This window comes from Perca fluviatilis, chromosome 24 (genome assembly GCF_010015445.1).
Source record: "Perca fluviatilis chromosome 24, GENO_Pfluv_1.0, whole genome shotgun sequence".
In the NCBI taxonomy this organism is placed as follows: Eukaryota; Metazoa; Chordata; class Actinopteri; order Perciformes; family Percidae; genus Perca; species Perca fluviatilis.
In genome coordinates this window covers 20,354,694-20,381,874 of record NC_053135.1, presented here as the reverse complement: position 1 = coordinate 20,381,874, position 27,181 = coordinate 20,354,694, and the positions used below count along the sequence as shown (strand labels likewise).

The following is a 27,181-nucleotide window of genomic DNA, read 5'->3' as shown; positions in this document are numbered from 1 at the left end:
CGCCCCAGCCGCGCTCCAGCCGTCCTCTCACTTCATTAATAAGTCTATGACTTTAACCCCCTTATAAAAGCCGCTGCGCTCAGACCATGGCCGTGTAATCTAGCAAAGTGCATTTATTACACATCTTTTGACAAGGTGGCTGCATTACCAGAAGCTAGAGCAAGCTAGATTTGGACATGAGTGATGGAGAATTGGATCGGGGAGAGATCAATGACCTGCCATTTTTATCTGAGGACGAACGTGCAGCTCGCCTGTATCATGGCAGCGCAGCAGCCTTTATATAGTTACTTTTTCTAGTCGTACTTAATATATATATATATAAAAAAAAAAAGATATAAAAAAAAAAAGATAAAAAGAGACAACTGCTTCAAGAGATGCCTTATTTGCGAGTGGTATGACTTAAATGTGTATTACTAAGCAAATACAAAACTCAGAGATGCACTATTTGTTGAACATAAAGCAACAATAAACACCATGTTAAATCAGCTGAGCTGCTGAATTCCTCCTAAAAATAAAGACACATTCCATCACAGGGTTCATTTGGCTGATGTTGAAACGTTGAACACAGAAAGAGAGTTAGCGGTAAGCTAATCAGAGTCTGGTTCCTCCCTGATGTTCTTACTCCTACTACTCGCTTTATTCAAAGTTTTTGTTTTTTTTTTTTTTTTTTTTTGTTCGATGTTGTTTTTTATTTAAAGTTTCTTTATTTGCTTTTTGGGCAACATTTCTTTTTTTTTTTTTTTTTTGATATTTTCGCAGCTGCTTTTGTCACTGCTTTGGGGCAATTTCCGATGTCTGGCGCTTTCTTCTTCCAATCTTTAACTTCTCTTTACTTGTCTGGACTGCCGAGCATTTGCCTGTCCTGCCCGGGCCGAATCTGCTTCTTAGGTTTCCTTAATTATCAGCTGTTATTCTGTAAAACTCAGCCCCCCCACTCCCCCCAATAATCTCAGGATTCAGCTGATCTCGATCAGTCAAAGTGGATTTTCCTCTCCTATGGAACCGCTTCATCTTACAATACAACGCATTTATGAAATGTAACTTTCTCAGTTAATCTGCAACGTTTGGGCATCTTGTGACGCAGTTTCCTCTAAACAAACGTCTAAAAAGGCGCCACAATTGTCTAAAAAAAGGACAAAAATATAAACAAAAGCAGTTAGTGTCAAAATCATAACAAAACGCCAAAAACTTAATATGCTTATAATAGGTAAAAAAAAAATTAAAAAAAACATTGAAAGAGTCAGAAAACGTGTCGAAAGAAAAATAGAATGGTACAGCTTTGATGAACTGTGATGGTTCCCCTCACAACGTCTGGCTCCATATTTGGGCATCTTGTGACGCAGTTTCCTCGGAGGCGGAACCACGGACAGATAAACTCGGAGCCGGACTCATTAGCGTGACGCACAGCCGCACTCGGAAGCTGTCTGGACGTAGACAGAGAGCAGAGAGATGTGGCTGCTGTCAGTGCTGCTGCCTCTTCTCAAGCTCTATTTCTGCGGAGTCAAAGTGCTTCTCTATCAGACCTTCAACAGAGCTTTCACGCTCCCAGGTCAGCGCAACTTCTCTTCTATACATGGCTCTTTCGGGCTTCTTTAAGGTATCGTTTCCCCGTGGGAACTCCACACTCCGTTAGAAAATGTGACAGTTTACAGACGAATCCGGTTATTTATAGATTAATGAACATAGTTGATGGATTCTGACTTCAAACTTTAAAAAAAACCAACTCTTTTGATCAGTTCGGCGTGTATGTCATACGCAAAGCGCGTGCCGTTTAGAGTGGTTTACGCGATATGTCCTAATCTCCCAACAACTGCTAGACTCCGTTAGAAATAGGACAGTTAACATGCATATTAGACCTACTTATTCGCTGTAAAAGTATAGTTTGATTATGAAAGTATAGTTTGATTATATAAGTGTAGTTTCTGATTATAAACGTGTAGTTTCTGACTGTACAAGTGTAGTTTTAATTCTTGCAGCTGTGGGATTTTATCCTGAGAACTAGTGAAAGTCTTGAGTAAATCCCGGCTTTACCAGATCAAATCCGTCCTGCATTCTTTGTGAGATTAGAAGTGTTTAAACCTCCCGGAGACACATGAACACATTCCTGATTTGTGCTTTCACACACCCACTTTCCTCTTGGGCTTTGGCTTCAAACTTAGAGGAAATACTAGCAACAAAAGCTTTAAAAAAGGGACAAACGTCGGACAAAGGTCAAAAACGTAAAACAAACTAAAACGTCAGAAAAATCGTAATAATATAATAAACTTCACAAAAATGGTCAAAAACACTCTGAAAGGGGCGATTATTAGGAGGAAAGGGTCAAACCTGCTTTTGTTGCTTTCTTAATTTTATTTTTATTTTTTTTAAATATCACTTTTTGGCCTTTTTTTTTCTGTGTTTTTGAACGTTTTTGTCTGCAGTCTGTACCAAGGTGGTAAACTAACTGTGGAGCCATAAACACTGAAGTAAACAAGGCGTCCGTGAAAGCACCATTAGTTCCAGATTAGACATAGTCCAGAGATTATGTACACTACGCTATACACTAAACAGCAAATAAAGGAAGAATCTTCTCACTAAGTCATGTGTTGTTTCGTTAGTGTTGCTACTTTGATTTTTTTCCCCATGGTATTTGCTACTTTGATTTTTTTCCCCATGGTATTTGCTACTTTGATTTTTTTTTTTCCCCATGGTATTTGCTACTTTGATTTTTTTTTTTCCCCATGGTATTTGCTACTTTTTGCTTCAGATGTTTGTTTCTTCTGATACTTTAAATGTATTCACACATTTTTTCTGAAGTTAGTTTCCCCCCGTTGTCTTTGTTGCTTCTTGGATGCTTTTTCTGATATCTTTTAGTTTTTGACACTAGTGTCAAATTTAGGCACGTTTTTAAAACGTTTTTGTACACTTTTTCCAACAAAAAGTGTATTGAAACTAACTCCAAAGGTTTTGTAACTAAACATTAGGGAATGTGTCTCTCCTCTCAACACAGTTTTACCCAGGCAGGATGGAAGAGTTGCCATGGTTACCGGGGGAACCAGAGGAATGGGTTATGAGACAGCCAAACACCTGGCGAAGCTCGGGATGCATGTTGTCATAGGTATTGCTCCCGTCCAATCACATGCCTTCAACCGATTACACAGGCCCCGCCTTCACTTCTTAATTCAGTAAAATACATCTTTCCATCTTATTTTACTGTTTTACTGTCAATCAAGAAAATACTGTTAAATCCTGTTTTTATTCAAAAATAAGAAACTAATGATAAATTGAAAAATGAAAACGTAGCAGTGTAGATGTACCGGGTGGGGGGTTAGTGAATATCTGCTTGACATCAGTCTGATCTCTTTCACCTCCAGCAGGGAACAAGAGAGAAGAAGGTGCAGCGGCCGTCCGGAGGATTCAGGAAGAAGACAGCCAGGGCAAAGGTAAGACAGCTAGGGGAAAGGTAAGACAGCTAGGGGAAAGGTAAGCATCTGTCTGTCTCTGTCTCTGCTGTCCTTCAGCCAAAACATATCCAATCTTAAAACAGGTTTAAAGAGGTCAAACTAACTCATCAAATCATATTCATGTCTTTAGATGAACTTTGTTTTCCGTTTCTACAGTTGAGTTTGTCTTCGTGGACCTGACCTCTCTAAAATCAGTGCGACAGTTTGCTCAGACTTTCCAGAACCGAGGGCTCCCCCTCCATGTTCTGGTTAACAATGGTACGCTGCACACACACTCCCACGGAACACTGAACGCACCATACACACCGACATTACTTATATTAATTACAGATGAAGCTAAACAGAATACAGATAAAGTCTGCCAGGAACCTGAGGGAACAAACAGAAAGAAAAGATAACCGATAAAACAGCGACAGAAAATAAAGAAAACATCGGTTTCCCTAACATTGGGGGGCTAAGCCCAAATCTAGGGGGGTGGGGGGGGTCGAGGGTCATGCACCATCTAGATATGTAAACTATTTTTCAAGATATTTGATAACAGAATGCCTAAAAATCTGAACATTATTTGGGAAAACATGATATTGTTTTAACACTTTTCTCGATGTTTCTTTTTCAAAGCTTTTGATAATTTTTGTCGGGGAAATGACACCAAGTTGAAGTTACTTTAAAACCCTCAAATATTCACTCTGTAGAGCCAGAAGCTCCGCCCCTGAATGACCTCTCTAAAACGCTGTGTCGTTCTCTGGTGTAGCGGGAATCATGATGGTTCCTGAGGGGCAGACGGAGGATGGCGTTGAGATCCACTTTGCTTTGAACTACCTGGGTCACTTCCTGCTGACCAACCTGCTCCTGGACACGCTGAAGCGCTCGGGCCGGCCAGGCCGCTGCTCCCGGATCATCAACATGTCCTCGGCGACGCACTACGCAGGAGAGATGCACATGGACGACCTAAACAGACGGTGAGGCTCTCACATAATGCATCATATCATTACATTTCGTTATAAAAAAGTGAAACCCTTCATTTATTACAAAATACGGAGAAATGTATTATATAATGAAGTGAAAATGTATTACATTTTGACGTTTTATTACATAATGCATTGTTACACACCTGGCAATGAATCTACATATACACACTTAACTTTGAAATCAGAAGTCAGAGTATATTTGCCTCTGTGCAGGATCTGCTACAGTTCCCACAGCGCCTACGCCCAGAGCAAACTGGCTCTGGTGCTCTTCACCTACCACCTGCAGGAGCAGCTGACGGCCGGCGGCTTCCCGGTGACCGTTAGCGCTGTGGACCCCGGCATGGTGGACACGGCGCTCTACGACAACCTGTGGAGTATCGTGCAGGCGCTGAAGAAACCCGTGGCCAAGATCCTGTTCAGGGTAACGTCTTAGGCCGGCTACACACTGGCTGCGTGGCGTGAGCGTGTCAGCTGCGTGGTGTGTCCGGTTTTTTTTCGGCTCCCATGTTAACAAGTTAGAGCTTACGCACTGCCTGCGTGACACGCGTGTCTCAGAAAAACGCATGCATGCTAGAAATAGAACCAACGCCTATTTTTTACGCCACACGCAAGTGTGTTGAAAGCGTTACCAGGCAACGTAGAATACAAAAAGATGTTTATATGTCATTTTGACACAAATGCATATTAATAAATGACATGTTTGAAAGTCTCTGGGTTTTGATATAAATGCAAATATATAAATGTAATAAAAAAAATTGAACCTGTCAATACATAATGAAATATTCTGTAGCCTATTTTGCCATAATCAAATCAGTATATATTTATGTTTAACATGGTATTTCATTTTATCAATGGGAAACATACATGTGTACAGACAAGGCTAGCAGCAGCAGCGCATCAGACACGTTTCTGGTGTGTAAAGACAGAAAAATCCACGCACACGCCAAGCAGGCAGTGTATAGCCGGCCTTTTCTAAATCCGTTTTTGCCGCTGACAGACTCAGATTATTATTCTAAGTGTCTGACAACATTATGGAAAGGATCCCTACAGAGATAGACCTTGTTGTTAAAGAGTAACATGAAACCGCCCCAAAATCACCATCACCAAACCCACCAGACTCCATTTAGGTAAACAAACGGATGGTGAACATCTAATAATGTTTCATTGCATTGTTTGTTTTGCTGCTGCCATCTTGCTTAATACTGGACCAATTTCTTAAATTGTTGTTCCCATCAGTCCTTTAGACACCAAAGTAAAACTTAAAAAAAAAAATAAAAATAAAAAGGGGGACCTCAGATCCTACCCTGTGGAACTCCTTCTCTTCTTTCACTCAAGTGAAACTGAATCTTTACTTTGTATTTCTGAACTTTTTTGCAGCTTTTGCTAAGATTAACCCCCAAATTTATTTTTAGTTTTGGAACTAAAACTCCTCTCGTTTCCTTTTTAGACTCCAGCCGAGGGAGCGTCCATATCGGTGTACGCTGCAGCTGCCTCTGAGATGGAGGGGGTGGGGGGCTGTTACCTGTACAACGGCCACAGGAAGCAGTCCTCGGACACTTCCTACGACTCAGAGCTGCAAGCCAAGCTGTGGAAGAAGAGCTGCGAGCTGGTGGGCCTTCAGAAGGCCTGACTCCTCCTCTAATCACCTCTGGTCTGTCGGATGAACTGTACGTTTTAGACCTGGAGACATTCTAATCAAATGTCCAGTTTATTTGATGATATTGCACAATCATTTTTCCCATGATCACTGAGAATGAATATAATATTAATTTATAGTCAATGTGAATATTGTTGTATCAACAGATTAAGGAAGATGTCCCATTTATTACAATACGTTAATAAATGCTAATAAACAAATTGCCTTTGAGAGACTCAGCCTCCTGACTTTTTCTGAGTGTGCCTATTCTCAGCTTGAAAATATCTTTGAGATCTTAAATGTGCAACTGCAAGAAAGCAGAAAAAACAGTTTTTACAAACTGCAGGGGGACATTGTAAAGTTTCACAACACTGATACACGATAAACCTTTTACGGTAGCTTTCCTACCAATCTGTTATGATCACACATATTAGCCAGCAATGCAGTTTACAATTCCAAATTTTTTTACATTTGTCCCTTGTAAAAAGTTGCCTAACTGAATAAGCATGTATAGTGCTGGCTGAGAGGGAGCAGCATTAGGCTATTAAAACAGAGGTGGAACGTTAAAATATACTGGCTTTTTTTCCACCAAATCCATGGATTTTAGAAAAAAGTCAGAATATTTTGCAAAAAAGGCTTGCATTATTTTGCGAAAAACCTTGAATACTTAAAGAACAAAAGTCTGAATATTTTGAGAAAAATTGCCGAAATAGCTTTCTTTTAGTGCATGACAAAAAGGTGGAACATTAAATCCATGGATTCGGACATGTGGATTTCATACCTCGTTCTTCCAGTCCATGGCTTACTCCGCTAAAACTGATCCCAGACATGTGTTCTGTCAAAGACACCAAACACTAACTCTCTACCTCAGTCAGCGAGAGCAAACTGGTCCGTCTCTACGGGTTTCTTCACCCAGGTGCCCAGCCCGGCTGTGTGGAAAGCTCTGAAGAGTGTCTGCTTGGCGCTGTGGTACTCTGCCGCTGACGCCTTGGCCTCCTGGTAGCTGCCAGGTCGCAGTGTTCGGATCCGCAGGCTGGATGACAGCTACGGGACACAAAGGGGTCTCACAAGACTTAGGTCTGGGGGCGACAACTTTCAATCAGAATCAGAAAAAGGGTTTATTGCCACAGTAAGGCTACATCTCCACCGCTACGTTTTGGTTTAATAAGGAATATCTTCTGCTACGTTTCCCCCTCTCATTCCGCCTCTCATTCCCCCTGCTCTGGTGTTTCCGAGCCCCTAAACCAGAGACTTTTGGAAACACTTCTGACCCGTTTTGGTTCTGAATCTGCGGGGTTGTGTTTCAAATGGAGACCTTTGGGAACGCCGACACTGACGCCAACGTTTCTCCTCCTGATTGGGTCTTATCGGTCACGACGTCTCATTCTCTGAGACTAAAGCTACTAACGTTACCATGGTAACTACCAGCAGCGGGCAGAGTCTCCACGCTGCCTCCTGTTTATGTCCAGTATACCAGAATGTTGATGAGATATGAGGTTTGGGCGTGTTAGTTTAAACAGAGATTAGTTCTTCTACTGGAGATAAAAACACTTAAAAACCAAAACACAGCTGTGTAAATGTAGTCTGAGTTACACCTACATGGAATCTGTGATTGGTGGATATACACACAAACATATTAAACATAAATAAGAAATAAACAATAAATACAGAAACAACAACAAACATTTGGGAACAAACAATGAAATGACTTGTAATGTTTACTTATTATTAGTAACGTATGATACTTTATCATAGGTGTAGCGTAACATATGTCTTTATACATGTAGATAGATGGTTAATACTTTTCTACAAAAGTCTGAATATTTTGAGAAAAAAAAAAAAAAGTTTGAATATTCTGAGCAAAAAAGTGGTCTTTGAGTTCTATTTGAAGCCAGACCTGTCTCAGCTGTGCAGTTTGTCAGTGGTGCAGTATGCCGAGTGTCAGCGGGGTTACCTTGCAGTGGAGGCGCATCCAGCGGCTGAACAGAGCGTGTTTGCAGAGCCGCGAGGGTCGGCCCAGATCATCTTTTCCCGTGGTGGCATTGATCACCTCCAAGCCTGGGTCTCCCAGCGTCCAGTTCATGCTGATGTTAGGAGCTTTTCCCGGCTGACGAGCCTCCGTGTTCGTGATTCCTGTAGGCCAGCGGTGGAAGAGCTATTCAGACCCTTTACTGCAGTAAAAGTACCAATAGCACAATGTAAAACACTTTCACAAAACGGTCAAAAAAATTGCATAAAGGGTGTCAAACAAAGCATCAAAAGCATATCAAACAATCAAAAAAACAAAAAAACCCTTGAAGGCATCAATAAGGTGTAGCAGCAGGAGGATCTTTAAGATTTATTTAGGGGGGAAAAACTGCTTACAACCAGTTGTGGAAGTATTCAGATCCTTTACTTCAGTAAAAGTACCAATACCACACTGTAAAAAAAAAAAAAAAAAAAGTTTAAAAAAAATGTTTAAAGACTTATGAAGTCAGAATATTTTTAGCTAGTCTGGTGTAGTTTGGTGATGGGGATTTGGGGGCCGTTTCATGTTAAACTAAAAGGATCTTACTCTCTAACGAAAAGGTCCATCTCTGTAGGGATCCATCCCATAATGTTGTCAGACACTTAGAATAATAATCTGAGTCTGTGAGTGTTTCTCACCGCTGAGCAGCGGTCTGTTGAGGCTGAAGGACTGCGGCAGGTCCTGGATCTCGGTGATCCTCTGGTACATGGCTCTGGAGCAGTGGTCTGCATGGTACAGGCTGCCCAGGATGATGCTGGAGAAGTAGACGGCCTCGGTGAAGTAGCTCATCAGAGAGCCTTGTAGTCCAACCACGTTCCACCTGAAGTGGGAGTAGAACCAATCAGATTTTATTACATCAGGTGAATACCTATCTTGTTTGTCACAGGGGCAGAGTTTCTTCACATAAACGGTATAAAAAATAAAATTAAAAAAATTAAAAAAAGAGTAAAAAGTGACAAAAGATTTTCAAAGCGTCAAAAATGTTGAGAAGGCGAGAAAAATCTTTTAAAGAAAAAAAGCTTTCGACCAGCGTGCAGCCCATACAGATAGACCTGCCCACCGGGGAAACTCCCGGTTCTCCCGGTGGCCAGTCCATGCCACATAACCAGTGACAAAAACGTTGGACATTTTAAAATAAAGCAACATAGATTTTGCTGGAAATTTTTTTTTTTTCAAAAAAGTGTCAACAAAACATAAAAAAGAAGGTTAGGGATGTTGTCTATCATGTTTTTCCCAAATGATGATCAGATTTTTAGTTCTTTTGTTATTAAATATCTTGAAAACTTGTCTGCCTATCAACATGCATACATCTCATTATCACATCTCTGATTTTCTGGCTTTGTAGTTTCTTAATATTTAAGTCTCTGTGTTTGTAGAGACGTATTCTTACAAATGGAGACATTTTCCTCCTATATCTCCATTTTTGAAGCTATACATTTGTCCAACAAATACATACAAGTGAATAAAACACACTTTTTGAAACCATAACCAGAGCCAGACGGTTGTCACTTTCTTCAAAGTTTTTAGTGCTTTTTGGCTATTTGGCTACTCCCAATGTTTACAATGTCTGGCTCCGCCCTGGCAGGAAGTGATCATGTTGTGTCGTTTGGTGTGAACAGGAAATAAAACAATCACAAACCTGGCTATCTTGTCACTGCAGGACATGGTGAGCAGCCTCTCGCCCTGGAGAACCCCGTCCCACGTCTGAATGGGGTTACTGGAGCGGACTGGGATGGTTCCTTCACCAGACTCGATCTTAGTGCGCAGCTGCCCGCGGGCCTTTCTGTTTGGGTGTCTATCACCCTGATCTGACACAGCATTTTTATTATTATTAATAATAATAATAATAATAATAATAATAATAATAATCATAATAATAATAATAATCATCATAATAATACATTTAATTCATGGGCGACTTTCTTGATACACGTTACATGAACAAATAGTAAAAGATAAAATGGATGCACAACAAAGACCACACAGCATTACAGAACAAGGAACAACAACAGACAAATCCCATCAAATGATACTGAGTATGCCAGATTGAAGACGTAGGTTTTTAGATAGGATTCGAATATGTGGAGAAAGTCAGTGTCACGGATGAATTGTGGGAGTGAGTTTTGCATGTATGTGTTGTTGTTTTTTAACCCTAACCCTCTGCCATATGTATGAATAAAAGACAATCCCCTGTTCAGTAGAACCAGCGGTGCCGAAATCAAGTTACATTTTCATTTTTATTTCTCTGCTGTGTAGGCAGGTTCATGGGGAATCTCAACTGTTGAGATTTCACAGACTGTACTCAACAGGCTGTAAAAATGTTATTCTCCCTTCTGACCACTAGAGGCTGCTCTCGGTCCTTTCTTAGACAGCGCTTTAAAACATTTCAATAGACTAAACCCATTACCGCATATTCTCCATCAACGGTGAAGCTTGTCAGGGTATTGAAAAATAACTAATCATTTTACAAGAGAAGCTCAGCTTCTCCAAGACCACAGCATTACTGTGGCTTACAGGAGAAACTAAAACCCGCAAGACTACTTAGTGAAAGCAAAAAATTAAACCACTATCAACATCACAACTAAGAGGACAGAGGGACATTTTTAAACACCAGACCTGGTTGCACAATAAATGTAACAAAAATGTGTTTAGGACAAAACACAACAAGAGTCCAGCTTCCAGCAATTGGTCCAGGGGAACTCTTTTTAAACATTTTTCTTTTTTTACATTTTTGACACTTAAAGGGATACTTCACCGATTAGCATTAAGCTTTGTATCAGTAGACACCTGGTAGTATTTTTGAATGACCGTGCTTCCCTCCCTCATGTCCCCCTGAGAGGGGAGATCTCTGTATTGTGGGTCTGGAAAAAAGCCTCAGATGACGCAAAATGACGATTTTTGCGTCATCTGAGGTTTTTTTGCCCAGAGGCAAAAGACTACAGCCTGTATTAGGAGCCACTTCCACATAGCCCAAAGGGGGTTGGACTGTCGGCTTTTTACAGAGATTGCCGAGGAAAAAACGAGTGTCAGCCATCTTGAATCCTCGCTTAGCTTCTCAGCAGGAACAGAAACTGTTCATCCCGACGGAAATTTTAGAACAACAATTATGTGCATTCAAACTACCACACACGTGTACCACCGGGATACATCGGTACACATCGGAGAATATGCAGGACACTTTATTACAGACGCAATACTCCACACAATACGCGAGCTTCGCCTGCACGGAGACCAGCGGTGGTGCTCGATACCTCTGGCCGGTAAAGAGACCTCATCAGCGGGGAGCGTTGAACGAGTGTGCCGGTGGAAAGCTAACGCTAGCCGGCCACCTGTTCACCAATCCTGCTTGCAAGTGTCCGCTCATTAAACAAACTGGACTACATCCAACTTCAACGAAACTCCCAACGCGAGTTCAGAGACTGCTGTGCTGTGTTTTTGTTGTTGTGGAAATATGGCTGTGGACAGTCCAGCCTGCTGCTCTGTCACCGGGTAAGACTACTAGTGGAGGTGGGCTGTGTTACCCCGGACTGCCTGTTGCAGAAATGGGGTGATTTGTATCCAACTAACTGCTAACTGCTGGTGGAGTTTGTGACTGTAAAATGCCGACCATTCTAGCTACATCCACACCAAATAAATACGGGCTGTGTTTATACTGATGTTTATACCACAGCCCACCAAGAGCTAATGCTAGTAGCTATGTGTTAGCCTTCTTTTATTACATGGCTTGGTTGAATTCTAATGTAGAATGCGGTCTGTTATTTCTTGATAACAGACCGTTGCTAAGGATAACACACCGTTGCCATGCACAGCAGAGCGTTGCCATGGACACAGTTCTGTTCACTCTGGAGCCATCAATCAATCCGCTGAAAGAAGTCCGGATAATGTATCAGCTGTGGCCAAAAAAAAGCATGTTTTAAATGTGTAACACCACTTGAAACGTTTTTTCGTGTATATGGTTGAAATGACAATAAAACACATTTGTTGAGTTGATCGCCTCACTGTCTGTCTGTATAGGGTAGGCGTGGCTTGGGAGTAGACGCTAAAGCAGCAAAGCAAGTGCATTCTGGGATTTGGTGTCTTTCATCACATGAGCCAAAAACACATTTTCTGGCTTTTCTTGGCCTAGAAGCCACCAATTTCTAAATAAATTTCACATTTCTACTACATAAGTGACCCAATTTAAATATATATTCATCTTTCCAATGGTGAAATATTCCTTTAAGCGACATTCCCCTGAACAGGAAGCAGGGAGTCCAGTTTATTTACACTGTGGAACGGAAAGGCGGCTTTATTCTCCATCCACTCACCCTCCATGGCGGCTTCATGCGGAGAGAAGATGCGGGCGTCTCCGCAGGGCGATGTGCTGATGTAAAGGTGGAACTGAACGTTTTCCTTCAGTCTAAAACCTCGTCTGTGTTCACACTGGCTGAAGATGGACTTCTGCTGCTCCTCTTCCTGGTCACTGGAGACACAAGTGCGAAAATCAAGTTGTCGTTTTTTTCGGAGCTTTGGCAAATGCTACAGAAGGTTTGTGATTGACTGGTAGCCTTTAAACTATAGATTGATAATTCTGCAGAAAGAATCACAGAGTTAAAAGGAAACCGACGCACCTGAGGAAATGCTCCAGCTGCAAGTACAGGAACCGGACGAGCGAGCGGCGAGCCAAAACCTCAGCGTGGCAGTCGTTGAGGGCCAAACCTCTGTCGCTCATGTATTCCCCGTTGATGCACTTTGTTCCCGTGGTAACGCAGATCACCTGAGCCTCCTTCACATCTGTGCCTGTAAAGAAAAGATAGAAGTCTAAAGATCTGGGGTCATGAGCCAAAAAGTTGTCAAAACATTTTTCAAAAAAGCAACAAAAAATGTCAAAAATGCGAAACAATCACCCGTTGTCATGACGGCACCAGCCAGAACTTTCCGTTGAGCGTGTGGAGCCGTGAAGTCCTCGGTGAGGTCGCTGAACTTTTCGACGACCAGACGAGAGACGGCGTCTGCCAGGACCTGGGTTGGGGGGGGCCGTACCAAAGAAAAGATTACACAATAAATATAATAACCTGAGGGAACAAACGGTACAAATTATCACAGATGAAACAGAATGACATAAAATAAAGAAAGTAAACCACAGGGGCAGAGCCAGACGTCTTTCAAATTCATCGAGAAAGGACAAAAACTGATGTGAAAAATGTCGAGAAAAAAAAATCATCAAAAGCTTAGAAAAAAGCAACATGTATATGTAAAAATTGTCCAAACAAGCGACTCATACCAAAACTTTGACTCAAGACTTTTAATTTGATCGTATCTTTTTACGAGACAAGACAAAACCGGTAAAGTAGGCAACAAAATATTGGGGCTTCTCAATGGTCTCAATACCTTTGTCCATGCTTACCTGTGGCAGGTGAAGCTGCAGTCCTTCTCTGGGTATCGGCTGTCTGGACGGAGCCTGATCCAGCTGCATGTTAAACAGAGAAAACAGAGCCGCCTGTGCAGCCCGGACCTTGGCCAGCCTTTTGTTCCGCCCAGAACCCTGGAAGTTCTGCGCATCTACGGTCACGGACATGACAAAGTTCTTGCCGTGGCTCACCCCGATCTCTGACACAAAGTCATACTTTAGGCCCGGCCGCAACTCATTCAGGATCATGACAGGGTTCTTGCTGCTTGTAGGGGACATGAAGGCGGATGGGGCTGGGGGTAAGGGTGCCCCGATAGGGTGTGGGGGTAAGGGTGCACCCATAGGGTGTGGGGGTAAGGGTGCCCCCATAGGGTGTTGGGGTAAAGGTGGGACAGGGGAGGGTAGCAATGGGTACTTGATTCCGAAAGAGCTGTTGGATGCGAGGTAAAACGGGTCATCTACGGGACTGGATGTCTCAAAGGCGTTGAAGAGCATGTGAGGAAGTTCCGCCTGGTCCGAGGTGAAGTCTGTGTGACCAGACAGAGACCGGCCCATGGCCATGTGCGCTTCGGATGCGTTGGGGAACTGCACGAAGGAGCGCAGGGCCTTCTCCGCTGCGTTCAGCTTGGCCTTCTTCTTCGTAGGACCAGAACCCTCGAAGAGCAGCCCGTTGACCTCTACGGTCATCGCGAAGACGGGCGCATGGACCGGCCCGGTCTGAGAGAGCAGTTTGTACTGCAGCCCTTGCTTGAGCTCATTTAGCTGCATTAGGGCATTCTTAGGCAGAATGGGCCCAGTGACTTTCTTACGCTTCTTGGGCCTGTACTTGGAATGGGCATGCCCGTTATTGCCCTCCTCTAAGGGACGTTTCCTTTTCCTTCCTCCCCCAGCACTCCCATTGGGGAGCTGAGTAGCGTCAGCTGCAACCCCCTCTTTGGAGAAGAGGTTGTCCGAGTTCCGATTTTCCTTAACATCTGTGCGCCGTGAACCTGCAGTGCCCAGAAAGAGTAACGTACAATGCCTTCGTTGCAGGATCTTGTAAATGTAAAATTTAGAGATTCCTTTAGAGATTCTCTCTTTGCAACTGAACAAGTGATGTGTGTTCCTTAATCAATACTTCTGTACTGACATAAAAAAATATATATATATATATATATATATATATATAGTGGCAGTAAAGTGTATTCTAAACATTCATTGAACAAATATGATACAAATTCAGGACTAATCTGCGCTAGAAAGTCATTTAAATCAAATTATATTTAAGCAATGATAACTGTCAACATTTAATACTCCCCTGACCAAAGTAAAATCTTAATTACAAGAAAAGCAAAACATTAATTTAAAATTAATTAACAGCTCTTTTAAAATGTATTTCTTAAATGTCCTTTTCCGGACGATCTTCTGTGTTTTGGGAACACATATCACCAGTTAACAAAGCTGATAGAACGGAATTTAAATTTCCATTTACAACATCCTCCAGCAAAAGCGTGATAGGTTACTCCTTTCGGTGCTAAAGACAGAAAACAATCCTATAAAATACATATATAGTTAAGAAGGGTTGTGGGGGAAAATGGGGGTTCAAACAAAGGTGTCAACCTTTCCCAAAATAATTCTGTACCCCAACTCAGCCCGAAGAAAAATACCAGAGAAATAATATACACTTTTAGCATTTAAAGGAGAACTCCAGGCAATTTTTACGTTAATCTTGATCGCTATATGTATATGAGTACTGTCGATAGCAAAAAAAACGAGCCGAATCGGTGGTATCAACACGGAGCTGCTGCAGCTAATGCGGAGAGCTCCAACTCAGCTAAAACGGCAGTTATGGGGGCATAAGATAAAGAGTGTCTTTGTGCCTCTTAACAGACACAAAATGCAATTAAAATGTCTGTGCAACATGAACAGGGCCCTTACATGACAACAAGATGCGTTTAGCAACTTAGCCATTGTTTAAATTCACCTACCCTCTTAGCTGCTAGCTGCCGTCTGGGATGAGTGAGTGTGTTCAGCCAGGCTCCGGTAATTATCATCACGCAGCAGTTCCATGTGTATTTGTAGCATATTTATCCATTTTGTGTGCTGTTGTTGGTGAATATGAGTCTCTGCAGTGGCGAATTGTGTGGTAGTTTCCTTAGCCAGGCTAGCAGCCCCGACCGGGCATCCTTCCACTTCCTCCCCGCCTCCCTTGCCTGCCGCTGCCGACAACAATCCACAGGCGCCCGCTGGTCTGTTGGATGTCCTCCAGAGGACAGTTCATGCTTTCACGGCGAAATATTGAAGTTTATTCCCCCCTCAAAAATAGGTAATTGATCACTGAAGTGATCTATCAGTGACTATGTAACTACATGGAAACAGACCAAATGATGCCTGTTTCTTGTAATACTATTACGAATAGCGTTACTGAAGGCTATAGCTCTAGCTCCATAGTTACGTTACTCCAAGCTTCTTCCCTTGTGAACACCTCCGTTCTTCACTCTTCACACACTACGCTCCGTTGTTTACCTTTTCCTGCTACAACTGAATTCCCACGGGGCTTCAGCGCAAGGCTACAGCCTTCTGTAATGCTAGTTACTTTACAAGAAACAGGCATCATTTGGTCTGTTTCCATGTAGTTACATAGTCTCTGATATGATCATAACCACTACAGTGCTCAATTACCTATTTTTGAGGGGGGAATAAACTTCAATATTTCGCCGGAAAGCATGAAATGTCCTTCTGAAGGACCCCCACCAGACCAGCGGGCCTGTGGATTGTTGGTCGGCAGCGGCAGGCAAGGGAGGCGGGGAGGAAGTAGAAGGATGCCCGGTCGGGGCTGCTAGCCTGGCTAAGGAAACTACCACACAATTCGCCACTGCAGAGACTCATATTCACCAACGACAGCACACAAAATGGATATATATGCTACAAATACACATGGAACTGCTGCGTGATGATTATTACCGGAGCCTGGCTGAACACACTCCCTCATCCCAGATGGCAGCTAGCAGCTAAGAGGGTAGGTGAATTTAAACAATGGCTAAGTTGCTAAACGCATCTTGTTGTCATGTAAGGGCCCTGTTCGTGAATCACAGACATTTTAATGCATTTTGTGTCTGTTAAGAGGCACAAAGACACTCTTTATCTTATGCCCCCATAACTGCCGTTTTAGCTGAGTGGGAGCTCTGGGCATTAGCTGCAGCAGCTCCGTGTTGATACCACCGATTCGGCTCATTTTCTTTGCTATCGACAGTACTCATATACATATAGCGATCAAGATTAACGTAAAAATTGCCCGGAGTTCTCCTTTAATTGGTTACATATGGCAACTTTAGACAGTATGTACGAGTACATAATTCATGTGACAACTGTAGGGATGGGTTTCAATATCCGGTTCCATTTTGGATCTGACTTGAAGATGAATTCCTTATAGAATCTTTCATTCACAGTCTCTCTTTGAGTGTCTTTGACTTTTTCTGACACTACAGGCATCTGGAAAAAAACTGGTGGAATGTAAAAGCACTCTAATCAATACTGACTGACTGAAAATAGCAGCCCGCCTTAACTTAACTAAACGTTCCAAAGTGTGGATACACTTCACCAAAGTCAACCAAACTCCTGTGAAATGCAGTATATGGTGAGGGGAACAACAAGTCCCTGTTTAAATATTTATCTCCTGTTCATCATGTTAAAGAGCTGAGGCAATAACATTTATTTTTGTATGGCCAAAACCCCCACTATTGCTGCTTTGTTCCTGTTGTCAGATACCAAAAAAAAACAACCACATTGTACATGGATTAATAATACCATTCGGTAAAGCTCACAGCTAGGCCTTCTCCGGGAACTCATGTGACATCTGGATGACTGCCACTTTCTTGCAGCACTACTTGAGGTTCAGATTTTGCTGTAATTTAATTTTGAATAAATGGATCAAAAGGAATTTAAAGAAAATCTGAATTCATGCCCAGTTTGGATCGATCAGGGCTTTGAAGAAGAATCTCAGCGCTGATAGGCTTTTGCAACACAGTGTCACATGAATGACACACCATTTGCATCGCCAGCCCTGAATAAACTTGTTAGGAAAAGGTTTACTGAGGTAATAAATCCAGTGAGAAGAAGGCTCATAGCACGTAGAGTCGCCCCCTGCTGGAAGTTACAACGAATGCAGCTTTAAGGAGCTTTAGCAATGGAAGTCGCTGCTCAGTTGAGAAACCCAGAGTCAACACCCCAGTGGTTTCGGAACTGGACTCCATGTAAATAATGAGTACTTTTAGCGTGTAGAGAGCCAGCATATTTCCACCAAACTCCATGTAAATAATCAGGACTTTTAGCGTGTATAGAGCCAGCATATCTCCACATGTAAATGGGTGAATTAAGGGTTTATATTTAACAGTGGAAAGATGAACGAAGATAGCTTTTGGTAGTTTTATTTTGTTTCTGTCCACTTTGAATGAAGTGTGTTTTATGCTGATAAAAGTCCTGATTATTTACATGGAGTCTGGTGGGTTTAGCTATGGCAATTGTGCTGACATTTTATATGTTTAAAAAAAGGATCTTCCTCTTTAACAAAAAGGTCCATCTCTGTAGGGATCCTTTCCATACTGTTGTCAGACACTTAGAATAATAATTTGAGTCTGTCAGCGGGAAAAAAAAGCACTTTAAGCGGACGCTAACTGACAGTAAACATTTGTCCTACGGGTTACATTGCAGCTTGTTTCGCTGACTGCCGACTCTAGCCATCTTGTCAAAGACAAAAAATATGGGAAAATAGGGTCCTGGTTGGAAAAAAAACAAAGTTACCCTTTAAACACTTTGTGTTAACACAGCACTAATCCTGTCCCTGTTCTATGTAAGCCAAAATCAAACCAGTTGGGAAAACGTGGATTATGTCTGACAGTGTAGGGAGAGAGTTGGTTACAGTTGCTTAAGGTTGTTCAAGGGCTTTTTGGTAAAATTAAAACAGCAAGTCATACAGGAAATATGAAATATCAGATGCCAGGTAACACTTTTAGTTCTGAAATTACAATGGGAATCATTTAGACTCTTAGATGGTTGACTTTCTAGCCCGATGGATTCACTTTTCAATCTAATAAAGCAATGTCTGTTTGTTTTTTGCTTGCTGAGCTGCAGCACTCGCTCTTTCAGTAACAAGAACAATGTTTCCTCTTCCCCAGCAGACCTATAATCTTTCCCCCCTCTTGTAGCTCAGGGCATTATCGTTTTTTTTTTTTTCATGTTTGAGTTCTGTCCCCCTTTTGCATGCTTGTTATTTACTTTGCCTACATTTGTCAACTGGCTGTGACTGAAAGCTAACTCTGTTTGGGCACTTTGCTCTAGTTAAGGAGGAAGAGATGCACATTTCATATTGGAATCATAATGGTAAACTTTGATTATGATGACAGTTGGTTAGGAATGGCTTCTATTTATATTTATCAAAACAAAATCCACTTTGGAATCTTTTCGTCTCCCTTATCGAATCTTTTCAGGTAGTGTTTCTGGTGGGGAATGAAGATGATTTGCTGTTTGGTGATTGGGATTTCGGGGCTGTTTCATGTTAACTAAAAGGATCTTACTCTTTAACTAAAATCTCTGTAGGGATCCATCCCATAATGTTGTCAGACACTTAGAATAATAATCTGAGTCTGTCAGCGGCAACTACAGAACTTTTAGTGGACAATTGACGATGCACATTTGTCCTAAAGGATTATTACATTGCAGCCCGGTTCACGGCTGCCGATCACAGCGCTGTCGCTAAATACTGGACTAATTGTAAAGACTGTTTTTCCAGTCAGTCACTAAGACACAAAAACATAGAAAAATAGTGTCCAAGTCTGGAAAAACAGAAGTTACGCCTCATCAGTTAGCGTTGGGGCAAAGAATCAGCAGGCCGATTCACAATGCTAAAGTGGCTACCTGCTTCACGTCTTCAAGCTCACAGACTCCTTTCAGCCTATCTGACAAACCGTCGGATTCAGCTGACTCTTTAAAATAGAGTCTCGTCTCAGCTGGATCGTATCAGTTTTGCAAATAAATAGCCAGTTTATCAAACCGCGCAACCTACTGCCATCCCTGTGAAGCGGCTCTCAAAAGCAAAAACAGGCACATGAATAGTGTCAGATGAAAGTAAGGCTTTGCCCTGCATATTAACATCCCTTAGATGCCACATCCATCTTTTCCATAAAATCCTATTGAGGCAGGTTGTTTTAGGGCTGAAAAAGACCTACATTCCAAATCCAGAGATGGCTCTCAGGGGGCTTTAGGGAGATTTTCTGTTAAGGGCAAGGGGGACAAGCTTAGAGTTTGTCATCAAAATGGACTGAAATCTCACAGTAGAAACACCCTGACCCTGGGATTATGCTCTGATCCGTACCCTGAGCCGGCCAAAAGGAATGGGATGGTGGGCACAGTGATACAATGCACCAGGACTCTGTATTTCCTTTACCTAAATGCAAGGGCGTAACTTTGGGTTCAACGTTGGGGTGAAATCTCTACTTTCGAGCAAAATTGAAATTTTGAACGTCAAACATTTTTCTGCAACAATTTATATTGCAAATGTCTTTATGTAAAGGAAATTATACTAGGTTTCTGGGGTGATTGCACTGGCCAGTTTTGATTATTGGGGGTCTTGCAACCCCCCCCATCCCCCCTGTAAATTACACCTATATGCATGCATCTCACCCCACAGCCCTGTCAGATAAACTCATGTACCCCTTCATTAATTCCCAATATCTGTTCCAAATGTAACACTATTCATTGTTTAAAAAGGTGGATATTGTTAATTAATTCATTAAACTGAACTGTCAATATTTAGGATGGTTGTGGTCAGACATCCTACTTCTACTACTACTACTACTACTACTACTACTACTACTACTACTACTACCACCCTTTTACAACTTGGACTAAATGTTTTAAACCTTTATCCATTAACTTTGCTTTTAGCCATTTAACTCTCCACTGCTTAGTCAGTACTTCGGCCTAAATATTTCAACGGTTTAAGACAGTACTTTTAGCTAAATATTTCCTCTTTTTAGTCAGTACTTTTAGGCTAAATATTATTAGATAGTTATTAAGCTATTTCAACTGTTCTAACTAGTTTTTACTCTTACATAACTGCAACATGTAGTGTTGAGTTGTTGACAGCTGACTTCATGTTAATATGTGGATATATTCTTCCAATCAAATCATAATTTCATTTTTTTTTTATTTTATTAGTTGAGCTACTACAATCTTCCCACGCCTGGCAACTGCAGAAGTAAACCCTTGGGTACTTGTAACACTGGTTGGTAATCCGTGCCATACACAACCTGGACATAACCCACGTCTCAGTATAATTCTAAGGTATAGAAAACCTGAAAATGTTTTTGGATCAGAATGTCTTGTTTAGACTTAAAATATGTAGTGAGTATATATGAGTAATTGACTCACTCATGCTTTTAACTTTGTCCCTGTCTATGGTGAGGAGCCTCCGTTGGTTTGGAGGTAGCCGATCTCCCACTCGACCTGGAGGAAACACACAAAGTTCTAAAGTTCAGTCACAGAAACCTTTAGTGGATGAGTCAAACAAACCGAGCTACATCACGTTCTGCCTCACATGCTTTTTTTTCTAAACGTTAGCTTGATAGCTTGGAGGTTGTTCTTGCAAGAGGCTTCGCCGGATGTCTGGGTTGTCAGGCTTATCCTGGCAATGTACTTCCATTGATCCAGAGTACTCTAAAGCCAATAACAATGTTCAGAATGTCTCATTGGCTGGTATCCTCGGTGTAGTCCACTTACATGTTAAGACAGAACCATTCAGACCAAAATTTGTTATCTTTTAACTAACTCTGGCAACAATTTATGGTGAAGAAACCCTTCAAAAAGGTCTCCAGCCCTGAATGTTTTCTCCAAAGCCCCCGAATCATTGATGGTTTTAAAATAACTTTAACTTTGTGAACTAACCAACTAAAAACCTGAACGATTATCAGGGCTTTGGAGAAAACATTCGGGGCTGAAGCCCCAGAAGCTCGCCCTTGTTTCATAAAGAAATGACATTCAGACATATAGAGGAGTCCTCTCAGTGTACAAAACGCCATCCACACATTGAAAAGAAAATGAGATTGTGGAGGATAAACAGCCGGCAGGAATGGAGAGTGGCATGTGCGTTAAAGGAATCCGTGGCCTGCCATCCATGTCGCATGGAGAATTTGTTTATCAGACAAGCAGGACAAAAATAAATAAATAAAAATCTATTTACCGCTGCCGACTGCCACGCTCCAACACACTTCTGCCTCCCATCATGCATCACAGCACACAGACGACAACAACACACTCACATACTGAGTAGAGAAGACTCTTCAAGTTTAGCAGCAGGCAGGGGCGGAGCCAGACAATGTAAACATTGGGGGCAGAGCCAGATGTTGGAAACATTGGGGGGCGGAGCCAGATGTTGGAAAAATTGGGGGGTGGAGCCAGATGATGTAAGCATTGGGGGGCGGAGCTGTATGTTGTAAAGATTGGGGGCAGAGCCAGATGTTGGAAACATTGGTGGGCGGAGCCAGATGTTGGAAACATTGGGGGCTCATCTCTTTATTTTATTGCTTCTTTCGACATCTTTGTCGCTTTTGTCCAAAAAGACGCAAAACAATCACAAAGAATCTTCGGGGCGAAAGGAAAAAAAAGATAAAGAAAAACAATCACAAACATGCAACTTCTCCAAGAGCAGAGAGTGTGGACTCCAGGCATCAGCGGCGACTGAGCAGACTGTGATAAATAGATTTTGAAGCTTTTATTTCAGTTGCTGGAGGAGAGTTCCAATCCTAGCCAGAGAGGAAACAATGCAAACATCTGTCAGAGAACTCTGGGAGTGTCCTAATGCAGATGGATGGATTCGGAGGAGAAGCACACAGCGAAGAGAAGAGGGGGAAACGCTGGCCAAGAACATGTGATGCAGACAGAAAGAAATGCCGGCAGCACAATGCTTTTCTCACACACACAAAGTCCATTTTCTCACCGTGAAATGACATTTTGAGACGTGCAGAAATTGGACCCTGTGACACATTGACAGGCCAGGGAGAGAGGATGAGAGGAGAAACCTGCAGTTTCTCTTTGTCCTTTATGCATTTAGTTAAAATCACTGGATAGGGTCAACATTGGAACCAACAAACAAACGAATGTGTCAAAAAAGGGTCCAAAAAGCATTAAAAGCCCTGAAAAAGTGTCAAAAAAGTGTAAAACCAACAAAACAAACTAATTCAAAAAGGACCACTAAGGGAAGACCCTTGTAAACTGAGTGCTCCTTTTTTGGACAGAAAATATTCTTTTTCATGTTTGAATATATCAAATATGCATCAATGTGCAGCACATCCTTCATGGATGGATTCAATGATTAATAAACATCTTTTAACACATTCCCACTCCCAATGCTTGCTCAGGGGCCTGTTGCACAAAACCAGGATAAGGGATTAAGCCGGGATATTCAAGTTATCCTGAATGAATTTAGCTTTGAGTTGGTTGCACAAAAGCAGGTTGAATTAAACCCAGTAACCATGGAGATTTATTCTTTGCAGCTAGCCTGCTCCAGAGCAGGCTAACAGGCAGGCTAAGATTAATCCTGGAGTCTGATGTGTTAAATCAGCTGCCGCTCTGATCCGAAATAAACGTGTTTAACAGTTATTCCGTTGTCTTCTGAATGTGTTCCGCTTTATTTTTATTAACATGCATTAGGCTACTTGTCACGAGTTTGATTTAAATCCTACTATTGCAGTTGTTTAGATGGTAAGAAATGGTTGCACTGGCACCCGGAGATTAAGTGGGACGATACGGAGGAAATGGGCTTTTCCTCCGCTGCTGTCCCCGTGGAATGTGCCCCGTGCAACGCGGGGAGGCGGGGGGAGGCAGGGGGGTCCTCCCACACCGTGCAGCGGACTCTAAAAGCGGACTTTTAGCGTCAATAACGAGGACAACAGGCACCTGACCAAACGTCCATTTTTACCAGATGGGAGTGAGAATGTGTTGGAATGCCACAAAGCTTCTTAATCATTTTATTTTGGTGCTGTCACTTGTCATCTTCGAGCTTGGGAGTGAGAAAAAAAAAACATGAATAATAATAGGCTACATTGTTTTACAGATATGCTTACAGTGTGTATTGAAGTCACTTCTTTTTCTAGTTTTTGTCCAGTCATGCTTGTTCTGTATGAACATTAATTGTAGAAAGATATTTAGAATTAGACATAGCTTATGGAGATTTGTGCATATGGTTGTAAAACATTCTCGCATTATGAATAAGGGTTTGAAATTAAGCCTAGTCCTTAGGGTAAATTTCAAGGAACAAGAATTCCCTCTGCTCCCTTTTAAGGCAAAGTAGGCTAAATAATAATTAATTTATATAGTGCTTTACATGGTAGGCTAAAAGACACTTTACAGTAAAACCAGAACATTTAGCGCATAAAAACAATTACAGCAATAAAACCAACACATAAAACAAGCATATTAAAGCAATTAAAACGTGGAGTGACTAAGTAGATTTTTGTTAAATCCATACGTATTCAGTCATTCCACTATTGTCGGTCAGGCTTTTGGGTTTGATAACAGCCGTATTTCCCTTTTTGCATATTATATGTTTCACCTCCTCGTAATTTTCCATTAGAAGCTGCTGCTCAGAGGGTGAAACATATGCTGCACACGTCTTTTCCATTTCTGCATCAGTAAATCTGTGATCGATACCGTGGTCTATTTAAGAAAGCCGTGAACGTGCACTTATCCCAGCTATCTGCTCCTGGCTGACATAGCTTCACCTACTGATCCTGGCTCGGCAAACGTGCAACCGATTAAGCCGCGATGAGCGGATCACACTAAGTCAAGCTGCGCTTTTTCAGTTATCCTGGATTTCTTTATTCTACTTTTGTGTAACAGGCCCTAGGTGTCTTTATTTGTTATTGATGCAGAAAGTCTCCTTTAGCGTCATATTTAGATGCTCTGCAGCGCGAGAACGGGACAGTTCGGTTTAGGAAAGGATGGTGGGGGGCGGGGAGGTGGTTATAAAATGTATGTTTCACGTGGGACAAGAACAGGACATGAACCCTGGTCTCCTGGGGGAAAGTTCTGAGTTGTTAGACCCATCCACCCCCACCCAACCAACCTCCTTACGAGGATTTTAGGTCGTTCATACTACTCTCTACCGTTGTCTTTCTTAATACTAGGTCATCTTACAGCGCCGTGGTCGAGCTGCTGCTCTGCCCGGTACGTCGCGTACAGATGCCAAAGGGTGATTTTAAAAGCCACTGACCAAGCGTCCGTATTTCACGACTTGGGAGTGAGAACAGGTTGCCTTTAATCTCAGCCTACACAAACTGTTGCTATGCTATTGTATGTGAGCTTATAGAGTTGGATTGCAGCTGTGAATGCTGACAGCCTCAGGACTCTCTGCGGTCTATTTTGTGAAACTTTGCAAGAACCTCTGGTTCGCCTGGCTCATTTTTCATTTAACACCGTCACAGCTAGCCCTGGCCTGCTGGGCCTGAACATTGCTGCTGACTGCATGCTGAGGAACCAGTAGAGCAGTACATCTCCTTACAGTGGCCATTTAAATGGGAAATAAAGGTTTTACAGCTTAGATTTTCCAAAATTCCTGCTCAACTGAGAAGTGTTAGGTTGTAAAAAGATAAAACTATGCTTATGTATTATGTTTTAAATAATAAATTGTATGCTGCAATCAGGTTATGAAAATAGGAATGGAATCTAGAATGACTAGCCTACTTAGGTAAAAACAGCTGGTTATTTCTCTCCCCCTCTCTTCCTGTCTTTGGTTAAATTGATTAGGTTAAAACCAACTATTAACATATGAAGAGGAACGTCTCTTTGAGTCTCCAACCTCCTGGTGCCAAGTCTGGGTTAGAACAAAGGAAATGCAAACTCTGTAAACTTGAATATAATCAACACTTCCATGATAATCAACCTTAGTCTATGACCTGGAGTAAACCTAAATTCAGGTGTGTCCTTATCCTGAGGGACAGGATAAATGTGGGCTCCTGAGACGATCTCAGGACTGTTCTACTGTGACTCCACAAGAGAAGCATGAGAGCAGTCCGCTGTCAGCTGCAGTGTAACATTTGTGTTTTCTGTTGACTATCGTTTTTCATGTTGTTTTATTAAACCATCTTGCTTAATCTTTCAATCCGAACCTAGCCTCTCCTTCGTCCTCAGAAATCTAAGAACACGTCAATTAGTAGATTCTAACAGAAGTCTATGGGCTATAGTGTTATTTTCTCTGGTAGTCCAACAAACTAACAATCCAATGAACAAAATGAGCTCCTCTAGCGAGAGATCTGAGGCGACAGGCTGACGTTATTTCTCAGAAGGTCGGTCTGACAAAGTCGCTGACCCTCCTCCACCTCATTCTCTCGGATTCAGCGGCCTCGCCGCGCACAACAGACGGCGATCACCGCTCCCTTCACCCAACCACCGCCGGCCGGTCCTCCGTTATCTCCACAGAGAGAGAGAGAGAGAGAGAGAGAGAGAGAGAGAGAGAGAGAGAGAGAGAGACGCTCAGGGCTAGGGTCGAATTTTACAGCCCATAGCGACGCCTCACACTTCAGTTCAGGAAGTTTCTGACTCGTCTGAATGCAAAGTATCTACAACCAACAACGGCTGCTTCTTATTTTTAACACAAACACTATTTACCTTTCTCTCTTCATGAATAACAGTTTGCTTAAAGTCAGAGAAAAAGCAGAGCGCAAAAAAGCATCAAATAAAAGAATCGACTACTAAAACTACTTTTCGTTTTGATGTTTCATTCTCACAGAAACATGATTCATTTACACTTGAAATCTGTGTCTATGATAAACAGAAATGAAAAAGATAACCAGGGAAAAAGCAAAGCAGTAACAATGGATGGCTTCAAACCGAAAAGTCAGATCCTTCAGGAGTCATGTCAACAGAAAGTAAAACACGCAGCGGTCTGTCCGTGCAGCGCTGCAGAAACTACCAAGCATGAACGGACGGGAAACTAAACGGAGGATACCTCTGCGCTCACAGCGTCTCTTCCTCCTCCTCCGCCCCCCCCGGCAGCGGCGGACGATCACACAGCAGACGGCAGTGGCGTCCGGCAGCAGAACCATAACTAATCTGTCCCTGCAGCATAGAGTCAGAGTGTACTTCCACAGACGACGGAGAGCACAGACAGAGCTGTGGCCTCATTGGCTGCCAGATAAATAAATATGCTGGGATGGCTCCTCCTTCTCCTCTGAGCTGGGAGGAACTCAGCATGCAAGCGCTTAAAAAAAACAATATATAAAAGCATCAAAATGCCAAAAGATGGCGTTGAAAAAAAGTGTCAAAAAGCACAAAAACAAACACCAAAAAAAACTCGTCAAAAACCCAACTAATTTGGACAGATGAGGGGAGGCAGTGGGGGAGAACGGGGGAGGAGCTGTGGTCATATTGGCTGTCGGATAAATTAATGTGCTCTGAGCTGTGAGAAACTCTGCATGCAATGCCTAAAATAGTGCCAACAAAGCATCCAAAAATACTTCAAAAAGAAAGGGGGGAGGCAGAGGAAGAAAGGGGAGAAAGGGTGAGGCAGGAAAGCGCTGTGGCCTCATTGGCTGTCAGATGAATAAATATGCTGGGATATCTCCTCCTCCTCCTCCTATGAGTTGTGAGAAACTTGGCATGCAAACACGTAAAAACAGCATAAAAAAAACGATCACAAAAGAAGTGTAAAAAAGCCTAAAACAAAGCGGTGTAAAGCACCGGCACAGAGCTGTGGTCATGAAGGAA

The 27,181-nt window shown here is 42.2% G+C and overlaps 2 protein-coding genes across 6 annotated transcripts; one reads left to right on the top strand and one right to left on the bottom strand.

Moving 5' to 3' along the window:
• Nucleotides 1–1,382: 1,382 nt before the first annotated feature.
• On the top strand, nucleotides 1,383–6,282 carry dhrsx (dehydrogenase/reductase (SDR family) X-linked). 4 transcript variants are annotated; one of them, XM_039792917.1, is made up of 7 exons: nucleotides 1,383–1,549; nucleotides 2,990–3,097; nucleotides 3,357–3,422; nucleotides 3,600–3,701; nucleotides 4,195–4,402; nucleotides 4,625–4,832; nucleotides 5,859–6,282. In XM_039792917.1, exons 1-7 carry the CDS (start codon nucleotides 1,450–1,452, stop codon nucleotides 6,039–6,041), a joined length of 975 nt encoding a protein of 324 aa, XP_039648851.1. In that variant the 5' UTR covers nucleotides 1,383–1,449; the 3' UTR covers nucleotides 6,042–6,282. The 4 variants fall into 4 exon arrangements, with proteins under 4 accessions (XP_039648851.1, XP_039648853.1, XP_039648852.1 ...); XM_039792916.1 differs by having other exon boundaries at nucleotides 1,384–1,549; nucleotides 3,354–3,422; XM_039792919.1 differs by lacking the exon at nucleotides 3,600–3,701.
• Nucleotides 6,275–26,573, bottom strand: LOC120554192 (double-stranded RNA-specific editase 1-like). 2 transcript variants are annotated; one of them, XM_039792914.1, is made up of 10 exons: nucleotides 26,424–26,573; nucleotides 20,852–20,926; nucleotides 13,442–14,433; nucleotides 12,942–13,056; nucleotides 12,666–12,834; nucleotides 12,363–12,517; nucleotides 9,695–9,863; nucleotides 8,694–8,875; nucleotides 8,002–8,180; nucleotides 6,275–7,091 (listed from the first exon to the last, which is right to left on the bottom strand). In XM_039792914.1, exons 1-10 carry the CDS (start codon nucleotides 26,518–26,520, stop codon nucleotides 6,915–6,917), a joined length of 2,310 nt encoding a protein of 769 aa, XP_039648848.1. In that variant the 5' UTR covers nucleotides 26,521–26,573; the 3' UTR covers nucleotides 6,275–6,914. The 2 variants fall into 2 exon arrangements, with proteins under 2 accessions (XP_039648848.1, XP_039648849.1); XM_039792915.1 differs by lacking the exon at nucleotides 6,275–7,091 and having other exon boundaries at nucleotides 8,008–8,218.
• Between the last annotated feature and the right edge of the window lie 608 nt (nucleotides 26,574–27,181).